This window comes from Scyliorhinus canicula, chromosome 9 (assembly GCF_902713615.1).
Source record: "Scyliorhinus canicula chromosome 9, sScyCan1.1, whole genome shotgun sequence".
In the NCBI taxonomy this organism is placed as follows: Eukaryota; Metazoa; Chordata; class Chondrichthyes; order Carcharhiniformes; family Scyliorhinidae; genus Scyliorhinus; species Scyliorhinus canicula.
Genome location: NC_052154.1, coordinates 49,768,152 through 49,789,714, shown reverse-complemented (window position 1 = coordinate 49,789,714; position 21,563 = coordinate 49,768,152). Strand labels below are relative to the sequence as shown.

Sequence of the window (21,563 nt, the reverse complement as noted above, 5' to 3'; positions counted from 1 at the left end):
AAGAGGCTAAAATAAAACCCAGTGAATCTACGAAAAGGTGAAACGCATTACTTGAGCAAAACTCATAGGGGTGCCATAGAGGCAAAGAACCTTCCGCAAGTCCCAAAAATGTATATTGTTAGTTAGTGATGTAGAAGAGGTAATGATAGACTTGGAATTACAGGAGAAGCAAAGTGTTAAAAGTGAAAATTTGTACTTCAATGCAAGGAGTATTACAAACAATATAGACGAGTTAAGAGCACAAGTAGACACATGACAGCAGGATGTCATTGCTATAATGGAAAGCTGGCTAAAGGAAGAGCAACATTTGCAGCTCAATATCCATGGATATAGAGTTTTCAGGCAGGACCGAGGGGCAGATAAGACAGGAGGGGGAGTAGCACTAATGGCTAAGGAATCCATTCCAGTTGTGAGAAGGGATGATATATTAAGCAGGACAACAAACAAGGCTTTATGGGTTGAACTTCGGATTAAAAAGGGGCAGTCAAACTACTGGGAGTATACTATAGTCCCCCAAATAGTGAAAGGGAGACAGAAGAGCAAATATGTAGGCAAATCTCTGCCTGTAAGAACAAGAGGGCAATAATAGTAGGAGATTTTAACTATCCCAATATCAAATGGGAATCAAACAATATAAGGGGAACTAAGGGAGAAAAAGTCATGCAGTGTGTCCAGAAAAATGTTTTCAACCCATTAGTGACATACCCAATGAGAGGAGATGCAATTCTAGATCTAGTTGTCGGGAATGAAGAAGGGCAAGTGGGTGAAGTGACAGTTGGCGACCAAATCGAGGATAGTGACCACATTTCAGTTAGATTCAGTATTACCGTGGAAAAGGACAAAGATAAAGCAGAAGTAAAAATTTTGAACTGGGGGAAGGCAGATTTTGTAGAAATGAGAAGGGACTTGACTGAGGTGGACTGGCCATATTACTAGAGGATAAATCAGTGGAAAACTAGTGGGAAGCACTAAAACGCAAGATCCTAAATGTAAAAAAGTAGACATGTCCCCTCCAAAATAAGAGTGGCACTGCCAAATCTAGACCCCCCCCCCCCCCCCCCCCCCCCCCCCCCGGGTTATTTAGAGGAATGCAGGGGAAGATCAAACAGAAAAAGAAACTACGATAAACACATAGAACTAAGCACTGCGGATAGTCTAGATAAGTATAGAAAGTTCAGGGACAAAGTCAAAAAGGAAATAAGGAAATCAAAGAGAGGCCATGAAAAAAGATTAGCAAGTAAAGTTAAAGAAAACCTAAAGATGTTTTACCAATATATTAATGGTAAAAGGTTAGTTAAGGAAAATGTGGGACCTATCACAGATGAAGAGGGGAACTTGTGTGTCGATGCAGATGCTGTGGGAACTGTGTTAAATGAATATTTTGCCTCTGTATTTACAAAGGAAATGGATGATGCAGATATAGTAGTCCAGGAGGAACACTGTGAGATACTGGATGTGATAATCAGAAAGAAAGAGGAGGCACTCAAAGAATTGAAATATTTGAGTCAGTCAGGCACCAGGGCCAGATGGATTGTTTCAGAGGCTGCTGAAGGAGGTCAGGGGGGGGGAGATAGTAGATGCTCAGAGGATGATTTTCCAATCCTCACTAGACACAGGGGAGGTACCAGAGCACTGGAGAAATGCCCTTGTGGTTCCCTTGTTTAAAAAGGGATTGAAGGACATGCCAAACAATTATAGGCCAGTTAGTCTTACATCAGTGGTGGGAAAATTAGTAGAATCAAACCCGAGTGATAGGATTGACTGTCACACAGAAAGGCATGGTCTAGCCAGGGATAGTCAGCATGGATTTGTTAAAGGATGGACTTGCTTCATAAATTTGATCAAATTCTTTGAGGAAGTGACAAGAAGGGTTGATGAAGGTAGTGTAGTGGATGTGGTGTACATGGATGTTAGCAAGGCATTTAACAAAGTCTCACATGGCAGATTGATCAAGAAAGTGAAAGCCCATGGGATACAGGGCAATGTGGCAAACAGGATAGAAAGTTGGCTTAGTAACCGGAAACAAAGATGGCTGCCCTTGCAATTGAAAAGTTGTTTCAAGTGATGTTCCACAGGGCTCAGTGTTGGGATCCTTACTGTTTGTGTTATGTATTAATGATTTGGATGTGAACACAGGGAGATTGATTAGGAAATTTGCAGATGACACAAAGATTAGCCAAGTGGTGGACAGTGTAGAGGATAGCTATAACCTTCAAAATGATATAGATGGATTGATGGGGTGGGCGATAATGTGGCAGACGGAATATAATAGAGGAGTGTGAGGTCATGCATTTGGGGGGGGGGGGCGCAGTTGTAGGGAGTACACAATAAATAGGAATATACTAAGAGGGGTAAATGAAGTGAGAGATCTTGGCATACAGGTACACAAGTCCCTAAAGGCAGCAGTTCAAGTAGACAAGGTTGTTAAGGAAGCATATGGAATGCTCTCCTTCATTGGCAGAGGTGTAGAATATAAAAGAATATAGTGTTGGCATTGTATAAAACACTGGTGAGACCACAAATGGAATATCGCCAAATTACAGGAAGAATGTTATTGCTCTGAAGAATGAGCAGAGGAGGTTTTCAAGAATGTTGCCACGGCTACAAAAGTGTGGCTACGAGGTGGGATTGGATAGGTTGGGATTATTTTCTTTGGAACAAAGAAGGCTGAGAGATGACTTAATTGAGGTGTACAAAATTATGAGGGGACGAGATAGTGTGGACAGAATAAAGTTGGAGAATTCTAGAACCAGAGCACACAGATTCAAGATAAGTGGCAGACGGTGTAGAAGGAGGCATGAGGAAAAACGTTTTTATGCAGGGGGTAGTGGGCGGCTGGAATTCGCTGCCCGAGTTGGTGGTGGAGACAGAGACCCTAAACTCTTTTAAAAGGTACCTGGATCTGCACCTTAAGTATTGTAAACTACAGGGCTATGGACCGTGAGCAGGAAGGTGGAATTAGAAAGGGCACCTGGGTGACCTAGGGCATGGACAAGATGGGTCGAATGGCCTCCTTCTGTGCTGTTACTTCTCTATGATTCTATCACCCCGACACATTATCAGCAGTGCAGAGTGCGCTCCTGATTGAATGAAGGAAGGTTATCTGATGAAATGCAAAATATACAAACCCTGCAAAAAGCAAATGAAATAAGCTTTGAAAATATTTGCATCAAAGCTGAATTAGGAGATTTGAAACACAAAATTTAAGCTGAGTATACACCTTTGAAATGCCCAATAAATTAAAGTCTTTGATGAACCAGACTGTTTGAGATTTGAACAAACAACATTTCTGAGGCATCTCAAAGGTACCAGGAGGAAATAACAACTCTGACTTCTTCTCCCGGCAAATCAAAGCTGGAGTTGTGAAAATTCAACCAGAAATAGAGTCAGGCACAGCAACAGGCAGAAAATCCACTCAAAGAAGTTGCGGCTTTGAGAGAACTGAAGAACCAGTTTGCAGAGAGTATTTAGGAATGATCTACATTACAGAGATGACAGAGCTGGAGAAAATGGTTGGACATTTGGAGAAAAACACTTGGGAAAACATTGCATTTCCAAAGATGCACATGAAGAGAAGAAAATTAAGAACCTAAAATAGCATGAGGAAGTGGAACTTCTCACAAAAGACTGTTAAGAGTCTCAGAAACAATGGTCGAAGTATAATTACAGGATCTGAGTTTGCTGGATAACGCAAAGGAATTATGCTCTGTGAGACAAAATGGATCAACCGAGAGAACCAACTTCACATATGAAAGATGAGTTTTCAAAGGAAAAACAAGAACTAATGAGAGCACTGAAATGTCGCTCACAGGAAGTAGGGCACTTGAAAGAGAACTTGAAACATATAAATGACCCAACTTGTAGAAGCACATTCAACAAGGATAAATCTTCAATTAAAACTTGATGAACTTCAAACATCAGAAGAATGTAAAATGTCTGGAACAGGGGAAAGAATTGCTGATGCATCAGAACAGTTGTTCGAAAGCAAAATTAACAACCAAAACTGATGAACTGTTTGAAGTCTGTTGCAATCTAAACAACATGAAGGTTGAGATGCGCAAAAGCGGAGGGCAAATAGAGACTATGAAAACAGACCATAGAAATTCTACGAAGCAGCCTGATGATTTAACAAGTGAATTGCAAGAGTTCAAGGAGCAGTCAGCGGCCTTGGAAGGAAGATTCTGAACAGGTCTGAATGTCGAGGTGAAGTTGTCAAACTTATATGAAAGATAACTCCGAAACAAAGACATCTCAACTTGCCTGAGCTGAACGAAATGGTTTATAAGCTCAAAAAACAACATGGAAAGAAGAAAGTATGCAAACATTTGGGTAAAACTGTGGAATAAGTGGGAATTAGGGTTCCATTTTTGAAATGTAAACATCCATATATGTTGTGATGACCCACCTGATGATGGAAGAAGTGAAAGGAACAACAAGGAGAAGAGACCAATGTTCCTTCACCCGCAAGAGACGAGTTAGGGTACCAACCACTAATAAGCACAATGGGCGAACTGACCAAGTGTAGTTCAGCACGAGGAATGGAAGAAAACATGCACAGATACGAGAATAGCCTCCAGAGCAGGGGTGGGCAAACTACGGCCCGTGGGCCGCATGCGGCCCGCCAAAGGTCTTTATGCGGCCCACCAAGTCATTAAAAAAAAAGATTTTTTTTTTTTTTAAATTTTTTTTCTTTTAAGGTTAATGAGGGGGGGGGGCTGTTGGGTTACTTACTGGTATAGGGTGGATACATTGACTTGAGTAGGGTGATCATTGCTCGGCACAACATCGAGGGCCGAAGGGCCTGTTCTGTGCTGTACTGTTCTATGTTCTGTGTTCTATATGAGGCGCCCAGAATCATAACCGGGTGAAGTAATTATTTTACTTAATATACTATGCGGCCCTTTAAAATTGTGAATTTCTGAATGTGGCCCTTGCACGGAAAAGTTTGCCCACCCCTGCTCCAGAGGGACAACCAGGAACAATAGAGCCTACTCCTCTCACAGTAGTGCAAACAAAATATCGAAGGGTTATAAGGCCTCTGGGCTGCCTCGAATCTTTGAATTCAAGGACTTGAAGGAGAGAAATGGGGTAGTGATAATGTAGTAATGACAATGTAAGTGTATGATAGTAATAACAATGTAAGCCATCACATAAAATACATTGAATAATGACTTGGGGGAGGTGTGTTATAAAGGTCTGGTACAGAGAGGGTTAATTTGGGACGAAGTGCAGTACTGCTTACATAGTGATGTAAGAGAGCATATGACCCACACCCAAGTTCAGTCTGGTGTTGGACAGTGCTGTGTGTATATCAGCAAGCACGGAGACAGCTCCTCGTATGTACTCTTACTGTATATTTGTGAAAGGTTCCAAGCGTCAATGCTAACCTACATATGCCCACCAAGACTTCTTCAGGCCGACTGAACTGTAACTAACATGTTACAACAGGATACAGCACAACATCCCCCTTTTTCCAAATAAAAACAATCTCCCTTAAATAGATAAAAGTTAACTATTTACAATTCAACAACAGTTATCGGAGATCAGTATACATGGTATAAAACAGTAACAGGAACATGTAGACTCATCAGTTATAACATAGAAGAGGCCCAATCAAACGGTCTGATCAGGAAACAGAATAACATTTCTAGATTCCAGAATAGATTTGCAAGGACTCTTCTTGCAAGGGGCAGCAGGGTAGCATGGTGGTTAGCATAAATGCTTCACAGCTCCAGGGTCCTAGGTTCGATTCCTGGCTGGGTCACTGTCTGTGTGGAGTCTGCACGTCCTCCCCGTGTGTGCGTGGGTTTCCTCCGGGTGCTCCGGTTTCCTCCCACAGTCCAAAGATGTGCAGGGTAGGTGGATTGGCCATGCTAAATTGCCCGTAGTGTCCTAATAAAAAAGTAAGGTTAAGGGGGGGTTGTTGGGTTACGGGTATAGGGTGGATACGTGGGTTTGAGTAGGGTGATCATGGCTCGGCACAACATTGAGGGCCGAAGGGCCTGTTCTGTGCTGTACTGTTCTATGTTCTATGTCTATGTTCTCTGTGCCAGTAGAATGTGTAGACTCTGCCTGGGACTTGGACTTCAGCCTCGTCCGGTTTGTGATAGAGTCTTCCATCAGTCTGGGATCATGGACTATTCTGATCCGACATCTATTCCGAAGCAACATAGCACCAGTAAAAGTAGTAACCTCATTGGAGCTTGGCCCTAGTCAAACCCTGGAGACTTGTATCGCACTCCATGTACCAGTTACAGGATTCTGTATGTGGTTCGCTTTCTGCCAGTAAATGCACTTTCAAGCATGTATATCTTACAGTTGTGAGAGTTGTATTTTTTATAAATTTAGCCTTCCTTTGAAGTTTACCTGCTGCAATGTTGATTTCATCACTTTTCTACATTAATTCTTCATAGTTTTCCTCAGACTCCTTTCTTAGTTGAATTTAATTTCCTACTCTCTTCTTGTACTTCTCCTTGTCTGCCTTGAGGTAGTTGATCTCCTGCTGTTCCTTGCTTCTTGGCTCACTCCGTGGTGGTGACCAATATCATGAATCATTACCGGGTTCGAATCCGTGCAATACTGTAGTTCTGTGAAAGCAGATCCAGCCATCTGAATGATGCAAAAGGCTTGGGCTTTCTATTATGATTGGTTATATTTGCAATTAATCTTGATGGGCCGTAAACACGGAATCAATGAACCATTGTGTGTGGTCAATTGGGTGTTTGTCAACGTTAACATGTTACTTGGATACATAGCCTGTAGAATGCAGAGAGGAAACATGTTTCCATTGGCACCCATGTCCAATTTTTTTTTAATAAATGTTTTTTATTGGGTTTTTGAATAAAGTATATTTACCGTTATGTACACAAAATAGGATACATATATATTCTACATATATATATAGAAGAGAAGGGAACACGCACAAAAAACAAAACAAACAACAGCAAAAAAAGTTAGAATAAAATAACTGGTTGGGTATTATGTGCTAGCTCAACAACAGCTCTGTACAATTGGCAGTATTGTTTTTAGCACATAAGTAGGCATCTGTTTGTGGTGGGGGGGGGGAACTGGGAGGTGCATATACATTTGGGCACTGGGGAAACAAATACAGAACAATTACAGAGGGCAATACGCGATTGGATCTGGTGTTGGTGTTGTCGCTTGCTTCTACCGTATGGTTTTCGCTGCCATTGTCGTCTCGCGATCACCTCCGCTTCAGCCGTTTGAAATACTGTCTTTCGCCCAGATTTTCCTTGTTCTCTGCTCCTGTAGATGCCAAGTTTGTTATTGTTTCCTGTGCCCTCCTTCCGGCTGTCATTTCCTTGTCTCCCCCACATCTCACTGGTTCCCCTCTATTGTTCCCTGTCTCCTCCCTCTTCCACATCCTCCCCCTCCCCCCCCCCTCCCCTTCTCTTGTGGTTTGCCTTTCTTTTCCCTTAGGTTTAGCTGCTATCTCCCCCCCGGTCTATCCCTCCCTCCCCCGCCTCGGCTATTTTCCACTGATTCTTGGCTACCTGGCTATTCTTCTGCTTGTTCGTTGGCTACAACAGGTCCTGGAACAATTGGGTGAATGGCTCCCATGTTCTGTGGAAGCCGTCGTCTGACCCTCGGATGGCGAATTTGACTTTCTCCATTTGGAGAGATTCCACCTTTTCCCAGAACACCTGCATACCTTCCTTCTTCAAACATTGAATACGAATAGACTCCAGTGGAGTAATCAAATCAATTTGTGCAGTGAAACTGACAACACAAAATGACTGTCCCTCTTGCCTGCTCAGGGCTGCATTCTCACCATCATGATCATTGACGTTGGCTTCATTTGCAACCTTGGGGATGCATCCATAATGATATGGAGTATGATTGCTAAGCTTGTCGGGCAATGATGTCTGCTTACAATCTGCCTAACAATTGTCATGACTCTTACCAGTAGAGGCTTTGCTTGACTTTCTGACACTCATGTTTCCAGTGACCCGACACTGCATGCTCTTAAGATGATGTTTGATGCTGGGCAGCTCTGAAGCATTGGGGGAAGCCCACTGTATCCTGGACCCAGAAGCCTTACTCAATGTATCCATGGTATGCAAAGCACATAGAAATTGTAAATTCTGTTGGCCCACAATGATAGCCTCAAATTTACAACCTTCTTTGAGCAGGGCGTCTACGATATATCCCCCTTTGGCTTCTCTGTATAATCCTTTGTGTATGTCTCTACTGTTGTGTATCCAATTACTCACTAGCTTGGTGATTTGGTCTGCCCGCTCAGCCCCTGTGATGTCACACCCTTAGACCAACATCGACCGACAAACTGGTCCATAGAAACAGTCGACTGCTGTTGAAAGGACAGATATTCGAGCCAATGGACACGAAGACTGAGCTTGACTTGAAGTTAATCCTCTAATAAGGACCAGAGTTTTAAAAAAAAAATCCAATTTAGGGGCAATTTAGTGTGGCCAATCCACCTACCCTGCACATCTTTTTGGTCATGGGGATGAGACCCACGCAGACACGGGGAGAATGTGCAAACTCCACACAGACAGTGACCCGGGGCCAGGATCGAACCTGGGACCTCGGTGCCGTGAGGCAGCAATGCTAACCACTGCACTGCTGTGCCGCCCTTGGACCTGAGTTTTTCAGGATTCTTCTGATCTTTTTCTCTGGGACCAGACGTGTTGAGGGGATGTAAGCCTTCATGGCCAATGGCAATAGGTACCTTTACCGTCTGCTTCTCCAGTTCTGCGACTGCTTGGCAGCAGAAGAGAACTAGACTCCTTTCTTGAAAAGCTGAAATTCTGATAGCAGGTCCGCTGCTTTCCAATTGACAGTAGGAAACTGTGCCGTCATTTTTTGCCATGATTCGCTGCCTTTAACTTTACTCGCAGTTGAAAGGAATCTCTGGCTGTCAGGTAAACAGTAATGCTGCAGCAACAACTGACAGCTGATCCACCTATGATCACAGTATTTAAGGCTTTCATAGGCCTTTAAGAGGGGGATTGACTGCTGCTGATGTTGCAAGTTTGTCACAAATCCAAGCAGGTGCAAGATGCTAGTGTGAAAGTAGTCTTAAAGTAAAGAAAAAGGTCAGTAATGGAACTTATTTCATTCACAGACAAAAGAAGCTCAACTGTTCAATTTTCTGACTGCAGCATAGCCAACATTCTGGCCATGGTTTTACAGCCCTGCCCCAGTCAATCTGCCCCAGCAGATGGGGCAAGCCATTTAAATCTCCATTCAGTTCTGCGGACAGGAATATACCACTGGGCGGGAGAGGCCGTAAAATCCTGGCCTATGGTTTGCCAGATTTTGCCGTTGATGTGGTAAACAACTATATAAGACTGTTTTCCCTTTGAGGGGAAGAGCCGTCGGTTTAGCTCAGTTGGCTGGACAGCTAGTTCGTGATGCAGAGCGAGGCCTACAGCGTGGGTTCAATCCCGGTACCGGCTAAAGTTATTCATGAAGGCCCTGCCTTCTCAACCTTGCCCCTCGCCTGAGGTGTGGTGACCTTCGGGTTAAATCACCACCAATCAAACGGGAAAGCTACCTCTGATCATCTGGGACTATGGTGACTTTCCTTTATCTTTTGACGGCACCGATCCTCTCAACGCAGTTGAGAATCTGTTTGAAAATCAGGGAATCGCTCTGCTCTTTGTCCTGCACGTTCAGATCTTCCCTAGTTGTTGCCAACAACACAAGAAATCTGACTGAGAATTTCCGTAGATATGGGGCTGGCCTATCCGCTGTCTGGATTCTCCGGTACACCAGCAGCGCACCCACACCCAGAGATTTCCTGATGGCGTGGGGTTGCCTACAATGGGAAACCCAATTGGTCGCCTGGCGAGATGGGGAATACTGCCCATGGAGTCTAACTAAATGTTAATTGACTGCCCAACTTCACAGGTCAAGGGCACACAAGCTTACCCAGCTGCCTACACTGCTGCCTTTGTGTGAACCAGTAGAACCAATATTCAGGGTCTTGAAGTTCCCGTGGAGTTGGCAATAGGAAACATTGTTATGTCCGAACATGCTGCACATTACATGGATGTGAGGTTGGAGACAGGCCGTGCCCTGCGCCCCACATGGAGGCTAGAGACAGATCTCCTAGCCGACAATGCCATCTGCCAACAACACTGCGGTGTTGCTCGTTCTGGGTGAGTGTGCTTAACACTCAATTTGGCTCTGTTTCTTACTTAGCTCTGGAGTCGCCAGGTATCGTTAAGATACCGCCACAAGTTTCAAGGTGAAGTTCAAAGCAATAAACCATACACCAATTAGTAAGTTCAAACAACTGAGTTTATTATAATACAATTATAATAACTACCCATGCACACGCTAAAAGGATTAAACTATTCCTACCGCTAAATAAACTCGAAGGAACTGCCGGATCAGGGAACAAGGCCTCTTGCTCTGCTCTGGTCTGCAGACTTCAGGTTGGTATAGGTTAAAATGGGTCAGGAGTGTCTATCTCTGGTAGCGATCGTTGTGAGACACTTACTTGCTGGCGGCTGCTGTCCCAAAACTCTCTGTCTCCTCTCCTTCAAGGTCTTCTTGGCAAAAGCTGGTCGAGGTGCTGGTCCACAAGGGAGGGCTGGTCAAGGAGAGAGGAGGGCTGGACAAGAAGAACGAACTATGTGTGGGACCTGTCTTTTATAGGTCCCAGGGATCCGCGCCCCTTTGGGCGGACCCTTTTACCTGCTCAGAATCGATTGGGTCTCTTCCCAATCGATATGTTTGAATCCCCCCAAGACTGAGGCTGTTCCTTAGCTACTGGGCGGGCTTTCAGGCTCTTTGTTTTCGAACCCCGCTGGTGCCGGGGTGTCTGGTATTCTTTACAATGTTGCAGTTACTTCCCCATTTGTGTCCATTGTCTCTGGAATCGTTCCATTAACATGTTAACTATCCCGGAGATTGCCTCATTAGTATGCGGAATGTTCGTTTCGGTGCTGTCTGCTCTCTTAGCAGACAGAATCCACACCTGCTTGGTGCAGCCTGCTGGTGCTGCAAACATTGTCCATTTTATCCTATATGGTTTGCGTTCCTCCATTTTGTATTTAGGGGATGGCCAACTTTGGTGGCTACAGCGGGCCATAGACGATTAAATTAGTAACAACCAAAACGGGGAGGTGTCACCCTCCACGTTTTGGGAGGCACTGTAGTCCGTGATTAGAGGAGAAATCATAGCTGACATGGCAAGCAGAGATAGGGAAGAGAGGTTAGCCAGGCAGCAGCTAGTGGACTCCATTCTGGAAGTGACAGAAAATACTCTGAGGCCCTGACTGTAGAGATGCTGGCGGAGAGGAAAAAGCTGCAAATGGACTTTAACCTGCTATCCACCAAGGATCTTCTACGAACACGGAGACAAGGCTGGCCATCTATTCGCTCACCAGCTGAGAAAGCAAGCAGCCACGAGGGAAATAGCCAGGTAAAGAATAGCAGAGGCAGACTGGTAACAGAACCAAAGGAGGTCAATCAGGCATTTGAGACCTTTTACCGGGGATTGTACACCTCCGACGGGGATGCGAGGATGAAACAGTTCCTCGACGTAGTGGAACTACCATATGTGGGGGAAGACAGACGGGGGGGAGCTGGAAGTACCAATAGATCTGGGAGAAATCGTGGAGAGCATCAGCTCCATGCAGGCGGGGAAAGCACCGGGACCCGACCGGTTCCTGGTGGACTTCTATGAAAAATGTGCGGCAGCCCTGGCCCCACCCACACCTAAGAGACATTTCCGTGGACTCGCTGGCAAGGGGCACTCTGCCACCTAGCTGGCGCAGGCCACAATCTCACTTATACCCAAAAAGGATAGGGACCCAACGGAATGCGGATCATATAGACCCATTTCGCTGCTGAATATTGATGCGAAAATACTTGCAAAGGTCCTGGCCAAAAGGCTGGAAGGCTGCCTACCGGAGGTGGATGCAGAGGACCGAATGGGCTTTGTCAAGGGTAGGCAACTCACTACAAACATCAGGTGTCTGCTGAATGTAATAATCACCTCAGCTGCCCGTTGTCCCCGCTCTTGTTCGTGCTAGCGATCAAACCCCTGGCGATAGCCCTGTGGGACGCGAAAAGTTGGAAGGGCATCCAGAGAGGAGATAAGGAGCATAGAATTCATTCCAGTGACCTGCTCCTTTATGTCTTGAAGCCACAGGAGGGACAAAAGGCAGATCCTGAAAGAGTTTGGAGCCTTTTTGGGCTACAAACTTAACTTGGGCAAAAGTGAGACATTCCCACTGAACCCAATTTGGGAAGGGACAGAGCTGGAGAGGCTCGCTTTTAAAATGGCCCAGGACAGATTCCTGGCGGGGAATCTATTGTGTGTCCGGTGTGGGGGGGGGGGGGGGGGGGATTAAGAACCCGCGAATTCCCAAACCAACACTGCAAATAAGGAAAATTAAACATGGCTTGGCTTTACCTAACCTACAATACTACCACTGGGCAGCAACGGCAGAAAGAGTGAGGGGATGGGTACACGAACCCGACTCAGAGTGGGTACAGATGGAGGAGACCTCCTGTAAAGGAACAACCCTCTGGGCCCTGGCTACAGCAGCACTCCCATCCCCCTTGTCAAAATACACAACAAACCCAGTGGTGGCGGCCACACCGAGAACGTGGGCCCAACTGAGACATCACTTTGAGCTAAGATGTCCCTCATGGCACCCTTCTACGGCAATCACAAATTCACCCCAGCCATGCTGGACACCACGCTCAAAAGATGGAGAAGAGACGGGGCACACTGACAGTTAGGGACTTTTACGTAGGGCACAGACTGGCAACATTGGACGAACGGACGGAGAAGTGGAAACTACCGAAAGGACAGGAAATGAGGCACCTGCAAATAAAATACTTCCTCTGCAAAGAGACAGTAGGGTATCCTGGGGCCCCAGATACCACACTATTAGAGGACCTGATGGGCACAAGTATCAAAGAAGGGGTACTATGTGGGAAAATGTACGGACAGTTACTGGACAGAGCTCGAACACCACTGAATGAGACCAGACAAAAATGGGAGGACAAACTGGGGATAGAGGTGGGGTGGGGACTCTGGAGTGAAGCACTGAGCAGGGCTAACTCCACCTCCCCCTGCGCAAGACTCGGCCTAATGCAGCTCAAAGTGGGGCACAGAGCGCACCTGACCAGAACCTGAATGAGCAGGTTCTTCCCGGAGGTGGAGGTCAAATGTGAGCGGTGCCAGAGGGGCCCGACCAACCATACCCACATATTCTGGGCTTGTCCCAAACTTGCTGGATAATGGGCAGCCTTCACCAAGGCAATGTCCAAGGTTTTGGGGGTGAGGGTGAAGCCATTCCCAATTGTGGCAACCTTCGGGGTATCGGAGCAGCCAGAGTTACAGATGGGTAAGAGGGTTGACGCCCTAGCTTTCGCTTCCCTAATCGCACTCCGGAGAATCCTGCTCGGCTGGCGATCGGCAGCACCACCCACAGCTGCAGACTGGCTCGCTGACCTCGGAATTTTTCCACCTGGATGAAGTTCAGTTATGTCATCCGAGGGTCGGAAAAGGCTTTCTAGATGCATGGGGGTAGTTCGTCGGCCTGTTCCAAAACCTGTTTGAGGCCAGTAACGAAGAGTAAGATAGGAAAACGGGAGAGATAAGACGAAAAAAGGAAGGACAAGGGGACAACAAAGACAGAGGGGGAACCACAGGAATGCGCAACCCGGGGGGAGGGAGAAGGGGAGGAGGAGAAAGAGGAAAGGCTGGAAAGTCACAAAAAGGGACTAACGTGGGGGGGGGGGGGGGGGGGGGGGCAACACCCCCCTCCCGATCACAAGGCAAACACAGCTGAAGTCGATGGGGGGGGGGAATAAAAGGGGGGAGGGGAGGGGAATGGGGAGGACACAAGGGGGGGGGGAGTGCAGGGAGGGGCTGGGGGGGGGGGGGGGGGTTGCAGATGGGACCACAGGCCAAGCCAGAGGGTGGCAAAATGTACATAAAGTAAATTAAGGGAAGGACAAGATAAACCTTTCTGTATAATACAATAAACTAATGTGGCAACTGTATATAACTGTTGATAAATGTGGAAAATGCCAATAAAAAGATATAAAAAATAAACATCTTTATTCCTACACTCAAATCCTCTCACTATGAAAGCCAACATACCATTTGCCTTCTTTACTGCCTGCTGTACCTGCCCACTTACTTTCAGCGACTGATGCACGAGTATCCACCTCTCTCAATTTACACCGATTCAAACAATAATCTGCCTCCCTGTTTTTGTTACCGAAGTGGATAACCTCACATTTATCCACATTATACTGCATCTGCCGTGCATGTGCCCACTCACTCAGCCTGTCCAAATATGCTGAAGCATCTCTGCATCCTCCTCACAGCTCACCCTCCCACCCAACTTTGTATCATCTGCAAATTTGGAGATAATGGGCGGGATTCTCCAGCCCCCTGCCGGGTCGGAGAATCGCCGGGCGGCAGCGTGAATCCCGCCCCGCCGCTCCAACGCCGGCTGCCGAATTCTCAGGCACTGGCTTTCAGGCGGGGATCGCGCCAGTCGGACGCCATTGGCAGCGGCACCCCGGAAATACTCCGGGCCCCGATGGGCCGAGCGGCCGCCCGTTTTCGGCCAATCCCGCCGGCGTGAAATGGACATGCTCCATCCCGGCGGGACCTGGATTGTCGGCCGTCTCGTGGGGTCCTCGGGGAGAGGGTGCCAGGGATCCGGCCGTGTAGGGGGCTCCCACGATGGCCTGGCCTGCGATCGGGGCCCACCGATCTGCGGGCGGGTCTGTGCCGTGGGGGCACTCTTTCCCTCCGCGCCGGCCTCTGTAAGGTTCCGCCATGGCCGGCACGGAGAAGAAACCCCCTGCACATGCGCAGAAAATACGCAGGCAGTTCTGCGCATGCGGCAGAACACACTGGCAGTCCTGCGTATGCGCCAACTCACGCCGGCCGGTGACGGCCGTTCACCGCTGGTTGACATGGCGCCAACGCCTCCAGCGCTGGCCTAGCCCCCGGAGGTGCGGAGGATTCCGCAACTTCCGGGCGGCCTGATGCCGGAGTAGTTCACGCTGCTCTTGGCACCGGTACGGTAGGCCCACCAATTGCGGGAGAATCCCGCCCAAAACATTAAGTTCCCTCATCCAAATCATTAATCTATAATGTGAACAGTTGGGTCCTAGCACAGATCCCTGCCATACCACACTAGTCATTGCCTGCCAATCAAGAAAAGACCCATTTATTCCAACGTTTTGCTTCCTGTCTCCGAACCAGCTTTCTATCCATCTCAAGTCACCCCCCATAATCCCATGTGTTTTAACTTTACATGTCAATCATAGAATTTATAGAATTTACAGTTCAGAAGGAGGCCATTCGGCCCATCAAGTCTGCACTGGCTCTTGGAAAGAGCACCCTACCCAACCGCACACCTTCACCCTATCCCCATAACCCAGTAACCCCACCCAACACTAAGGGTAATTTTGGACACTAAGGGCAATTTAGCATGGCCAATCCACCTAACCTGCACATCTTTGGACTGTGGGAGGAAACCGGAGCACCCGGAGGAAACCCACGCACACACGAGGAGAACGAGCAGACTCCACACAGACAGTGACCCAAGCCGGGAATCTAACCTGCGACCCTGGAGCTGTGAAGCAATTGTGCTAACCACTATGCTACCGTGCTGCCCTAAATCTCATCTGTGTGAGACTTTGTCGAAAGCCTTCTTAAAGACCAAATAAACCACATCCACCGGTTCTTCATGGTCAACTCTACGAGTTACATCTTTGAAGAAGTTTAATAGATTTGTCAAGCATGATTTTCCTTTCGTAAATCCATGCTGACTTTGTCTGATTATGCCACTGCTTTCCAATTGCTTGATAATGGACTTTAACAACTTCCCTACTACCGACGTTAGGCTAACTGGTCTATAGTTCTGTTTTCTCTCTACCTCCCCTTTTGAATAGTGGTGTTATGTTAGCTACCCTCCAGTCTGCAGGAACCATTCCAGAGTCCAACGAATTTTGGGAAAATTACCACCAATGGATCTACTGTTTCTAGGGCCACTTCCTTTAAGTACTCTGGGATGAAGATTATCATCCCTTAATCTTGCCGGAGCACCCGGAGGAAACCTATGCAGAAATGGGGAGAACGTGAAGACTCCCCACAGACAGTGACCCAGCAGGGAATTGAACCTGGGACCCTGGCGCTGTGAAGCCACAGTGCTAACCACTATGCTACCATGCTGCCCTATAAGCAGCAGCGAGTCAGAAACATCTACAGCCTTATTTGTCTCCCAAAGGGGTACTCTCACTCGTTTTTAACCTCCCTGAAGATTCATCCAGCAATGTGGACCAGACATGAGGAGGAAGAACAACTATCTTTAGACTATCCCCATGCCAGTTCTCCAGATGTTCATTTCTTCAATCAGTTTCTCAACTCCATACCGAGCAAATATTTACTGCCTTGCAAACCTGGTTATTCCCCCTCTCTGAACCCCATTTCCACCCATTCAATTCCAACTCAATATGTATTAACCATCCATTACCAGAACCACAATCTGCAACCTCAAGGCATATCCCCCACTCTGCCATTACCACCAAGCCAGGGGATCAATCCTGGTTCAATGAAGAGCAGGAGGGCATGCCAGGAGCAGCACCAGGCAAACCGAAAAGTAAGGTGTCGACCTGGTGAAGCTACAACACAGGACTACTTGTGTGCCAAACAGCATAAGCAGCAAGTAATAAACAGAGGTAAGTGATTCCACAACCAACGCATCAGATCCTAGCTCTGTAGTCCTGCCACATCTAGCCGTGAATGGTGGTGGACAATTAAACAACTCACCAGAGAGGAGGCTCCATAAATATCCCCATCCTCAATGATAGAGGAGCCCAGCATATATGTGCAAAAGACAAAGCTGAGGCATTCATAACAATCTTCAGCCAGAAGTGCCGAGTGGATGATCCATCTCGTTCTCCTCCAGAGGTCCCCAGCATCACAGATGTCTGTGTTCAGCCAACCCGATTCACTCTATGTGATATCAGGAAACGGCTGAAGGCACTGGATACTGCAAAGGCTTTGGGTCCTGATAATATTCCGACAATAGTACTGAAGAATTGTGCTCCAGAACTTGCCGCACCCCTAGCCAAGCTGTTCCAGTACAGCTACAACACTGGCATCTACCCAGCAACGTGGAAAATTGCCCATTGTACTGAAGAAACATGACAAATCCACCCCAGCCAATTACAGCCCCATCAGTCTACTCTCCATCATCAGAAAAGTGATGGAAGGAGTCATCAACAGTGCTATCAAGCGGCACTTACTCAGCAATAACCTGCTCACTAATGCTCAGTTTGCGTTCCGCCAGGGTCATTCAGCTCCTGACCTCATTATAGCCTTGGTTCAAACATGGATAAAAGAGCTGATTGCCAGAGGTGAGGTGAGAGTGACTGCCCTTGACATCAAGATAGCATTTGATCGAGTATGGGATTAAGGAGCTCTAGCTAAACTGGAGTCAATGGGAATCAGGGGGGAAACTCACCACTAGTTGGAGTCATACCTGGCACAAAGGAAGATAATTGTGGTGGTTGGAGGTCAATCATCTCAACTCCAGGACACACTGCAGGACTTCTTTGGGGCAGTGTCCTAGGCCCAACCATCTTCAGCTGCTTCATCAATGACCGTCTTCCATCATACGGTCAGAAGTAGGGATGTTTGTGGATGACTGCACAATGTTCAGCACCATTCGCGACTCCTCGGATAATGAAGCAGTCCATGTCCAACTGCAGCAAAACCGGGACAACATCCAGGCTTGAGCTGACAAGTGGCAAGTTACACTTGTGCCACACAAGTACCAAACAATAACCATCTCCTATAGGAGAGGATCTAACCACTGTCCCTTAACATTCAATGGTATTACCATCGCTGAATCGCCCACAATCAACATCCTGGGGGGGTTACCATTGATCAGAAACTGAACTGGACTAGCCATATTAATACTGTGACTACCAGGGCAGGTCAAAGGCTGGGAATCCTATGGTGAATAACTCACCTCCTGACCCCCCAAAGCCTGTCAACCATCTACAAGGCACAAGTCAGGAGTGTAATGGAATACTCTCCACTTGCCTGGATGAGTGCAGCTGCAACACCTAAGAAGCTCAACACTATCCAGGACCAAGCAACCCGCTTGATTGAAATGAATGAAATGGTAGCTGTCTGGTTCTCTTTGTCTGGCCTTTTTGATCGCGAGGAGAGTCTGTGGCCCACCCGGGCGTGTACTAAGCTCAGCTTGCGAGGTCCGTCGACTGGAGTTTCTGCGGCGTTCAGGTAGGCCTCAAAACACCGAAGCCAGTATTTAAACATTTCTGCGGCCTCCGGCGACCAAGCGTCCAAATTGAGCTTCTCCGGTTTTAGACCGCTGTCCATCTGGAAGTAATCTGCTAATTAAATTGAGATGCCCTCAATTACAACTCGAGAGAGATGATTAGTAATACAAAGGCTTTAATTAGCAGAGAACCAGACAGCTACCGAGAAGTGTGCTCACTGCACATGGCCCACTGAACAATACCTTATATATTGCTCCCTGGGAGCGGGGGGGGGGGGGGGGGGGGGGGGGAGGGGGCAGAGGCGGAGTCCCCCAGGGTTCCAAACCCGGTCTTAAAGGGATCATTACATCAAAGGTGCAGTAATCAGTCATCACATGGGAAAAGAATTGGGTACTCTAAATTTATTTTAAAAAAGTATAAATGCCTCAATAAAATATTTTCGAATAAAAATAAATAAACAGTAACTGTGTTTCAACCTACACACCTGGTGACTGTATTTATTGGCCAGCTAAGGGCCAAAGACTTTTGGTATTCTTATAAGAATTATTGGTTAATTTACTTGTGCTGTGACTCTGGGGCACATGGGGCTGGAATTGACCACGCACTTGCCCAGGGCGGCACCACAAATTAAATGTTAATAGTCTCTGCAAAGATCATAAGAAGTGATGAAGAGAGGATTTGTAAAATTAGATTGTGTTGATCGTGCAAAACGAAATCATGTCTGCATAGTAAAATAATATGTAATTATGTCTCAGCTGGAAGCGGGGAATTTTTAAATGTAGTCTTTCTGAACTAAAAATACCTACCTAAAACAAAGCAGACACCATTTGGATATCTAGACATCTGCCTGCATGATTACCAATATTACTGTAATTATTTGAAAGGTATTTTTATTATAGCAGATTAAAACCTTTTGACTATATGGGAGGTAAGAAAAAACGGTGCGAAAATTTAGATTGATTTCCAGAAGGGTCAAAACCCACAAAGTGACTGGAAAAGGAACCAGAGGTGATATGAAACATTTGTTGGGACATAAAGTTAGAACCTGGAATGGACGACCTGGGAGTGTGGCTTTCAAAAGGAAATTGAGTAAGTGTCCAAAGGGAGAAGATTTTGCAGAGGCAGTGGGCTGGCAGAGACATGAAGGGCTGAATGGTCGGCCCCCTTTTGCACTGTAACTATTCTATGATTCGGTAAGGGAAGAGGAATGTTTATTTGTTGCCAAACTTACTGTGATGTAATAAAGGACAGATCCAACAGAGGCAGTTGGCTGTTCATCCTTTTTCAGCTGGCTTTGTCTATCCTAGGTGATGCTATTTTAAAAGAAAATCAAAATACTGCAAATGCTGGAAATGTGAAATAAAGACAGGAGGTGCTTTAAATACTCAGCTGATCCGACAGCGTCTGTGGGCAGAGACACCGAGTTAACATTTTGAGTCCAATATGTATTTTTTGGACTGACGCTGGACCCTGGATATCTCTGTTTACTGATGCTGCTCCTGACTATTCCCAGCACTGACCATCGGATAATATATTCTCCCAACAAAGCCCCCTGGGTGATAAATACATTGTTATTTGCCCCAGAGAGGTGTCCTCGCAGTAACAGCAGGGGTAGGTCTATGATGTTTCTGTAAACTGTGCGAATGCATCTCCTCCCAGTGTCACACGTACCCGGCACTTTTCCCTCTCATTGCTGACTTTCAGAACTCGCGCGTTCCTGCCGTCGATCCAGTCTGGACAAGGGCCTCCCATTTCCAGGTCACATTGGCCACTCGCCTTCTCTCCTGAAACGCTATCGCTTTCCTCCATTGTGACGTTCCCCTGTGCTCTTGTAGCTCAGTGTCAGTGTTACCTCAATGTGGGAAGGTGCACAATTCCAACCCCTAATTCACTGTTCTAGAACATGACACCCCCCCCCCCCCCCCCCCGCCACGAGCCCCGTGAGTTAGACCCTGAGGCGATGACTGCTTTAGATTTACCAACAAAATAGAACAGGTTCAGTCAGGTACCATGGGCAAAATTACAAGAGCGGAAAAGCAAACACAGACACTGGTAAGAGACGCAACATAATTTATCTTGTACAAATTAACACAGCCTGCAATGTGTTCGGGGGAAATAACATTTTAGAGTAAACTACGGGAATGTACTTTTTGCTCTTTCTTGGGATGTGGGTGTCACTGGCTAGTTAGGCTTGCACTGCTAGTTGCCCTTGAGAAGGTAGAGGTGTGTTGCCTTCTTGAATGGCTACTGTCCACTGTAGGAGGTACACACACTGTGCTGCCAGGGAGGGAGTTCCAGGATTTTGACCCAGTGACAGTGAAGGAAGGGCGGTAACAGTCCCAAGTCAAGATACTGTACGCCTTGGAGGGGAACTGGAAAGTGATGGTGTTCTCATGTGTCTGCTGCCCTTGTCCTTCTAGGTGGTGACCGGCGTGGGTTTGGAAGGTGCTATCTAAGGAGCCTTGGTGAATTGTTGCAGTGCATCTTGTTGATGGTACATACTGTGTATTGGTGCTGGAGGAAGTGGATGTTGAGTGTGGTGGATGGGCTGCAAATTAAATGGTCTGCTTTGTCTTGGATGGTGTTGGAGCTGCTTCAGTGTTTGAGAGCTACACTCATCCAGGCAAGTGGAGAGTGTTCCATCACACTCCTGACATAGGCCTGGTAGATGGACTAGGTTGGGGAGTCAGGGGGTGAGTTATCCTGTGCAAAATTCCCAGCCTCTGACCTGCTCTTATAACTATAGTATTTATATGGTATGGGGAGATGATTAGATTCTCTCTTGTTGGAGGTGGTCATGACCTGACAGTTGTATAGTGTGGATGTTACTTGCCACATATGAGCCTAAGCCTGGATATTGTTCAGGTCTTGCTGCATAGGGACATGGTCTGCTTCAGAGTTGCAAATAATACTGAATATTAAGTAGTCATCAGCGAACATTCCCACATTAATAATGCACCTGAAGATGGTTGGGCCCAGGACACTACCCTGAGGAACTCTTGCAGTAATATCCTGGCAATGAGATGATTGACCTCCAGCAAGCACACCAATCTTCCTTTGTGCTAGGTATTAATCCATCCAGCAGAGAGCTTGCCCCCTGATTTCCATTGACTCCAGTTTTGATGTCATACTCGGTCAAATGTTGTTTTGATATCAAGGGCAGTCACTTTTTCCTCACCTCTTGAGTTCAGCTATTTTTTCCACGTTTGAACCAAGGCTGTGTTGAACACAGGGGATGCGTGTTCCTGTTGGAACCCAAACTGACCAGCAGTGAG

The 21,563-nt window shown here is 46.7% G+C and overlaps 1 protein-coding gene across 3 annotated transcripts in view; it reads right to left on the bottom strand.

The window, feature by feature from the left end:
- Window positions 1-20,128, bottom strand: part of LOC119971304 — a 42,581-nt gene extending 22,453 nt beyond the window's left edge. For all 3 annotated transcript variants that reach the window (XM_038806667.1, XM_038806666.1, XM_038806668.1), the window contains exon 1: window positions 19,960-20,128. In XM_038806667.1, coding sequence (XP_038662595.1) covers window positions 19,960-20,097 — 138 coding nt within the window. In that variant the 5' untranslated portion in view covers window positions 20,098-20,128. The remainder of the gene's footprint in view (window positions 1-19,959) is intronic.
- Window positions 20,129-21,563: the final 1,435 nt, after the last annotated feature.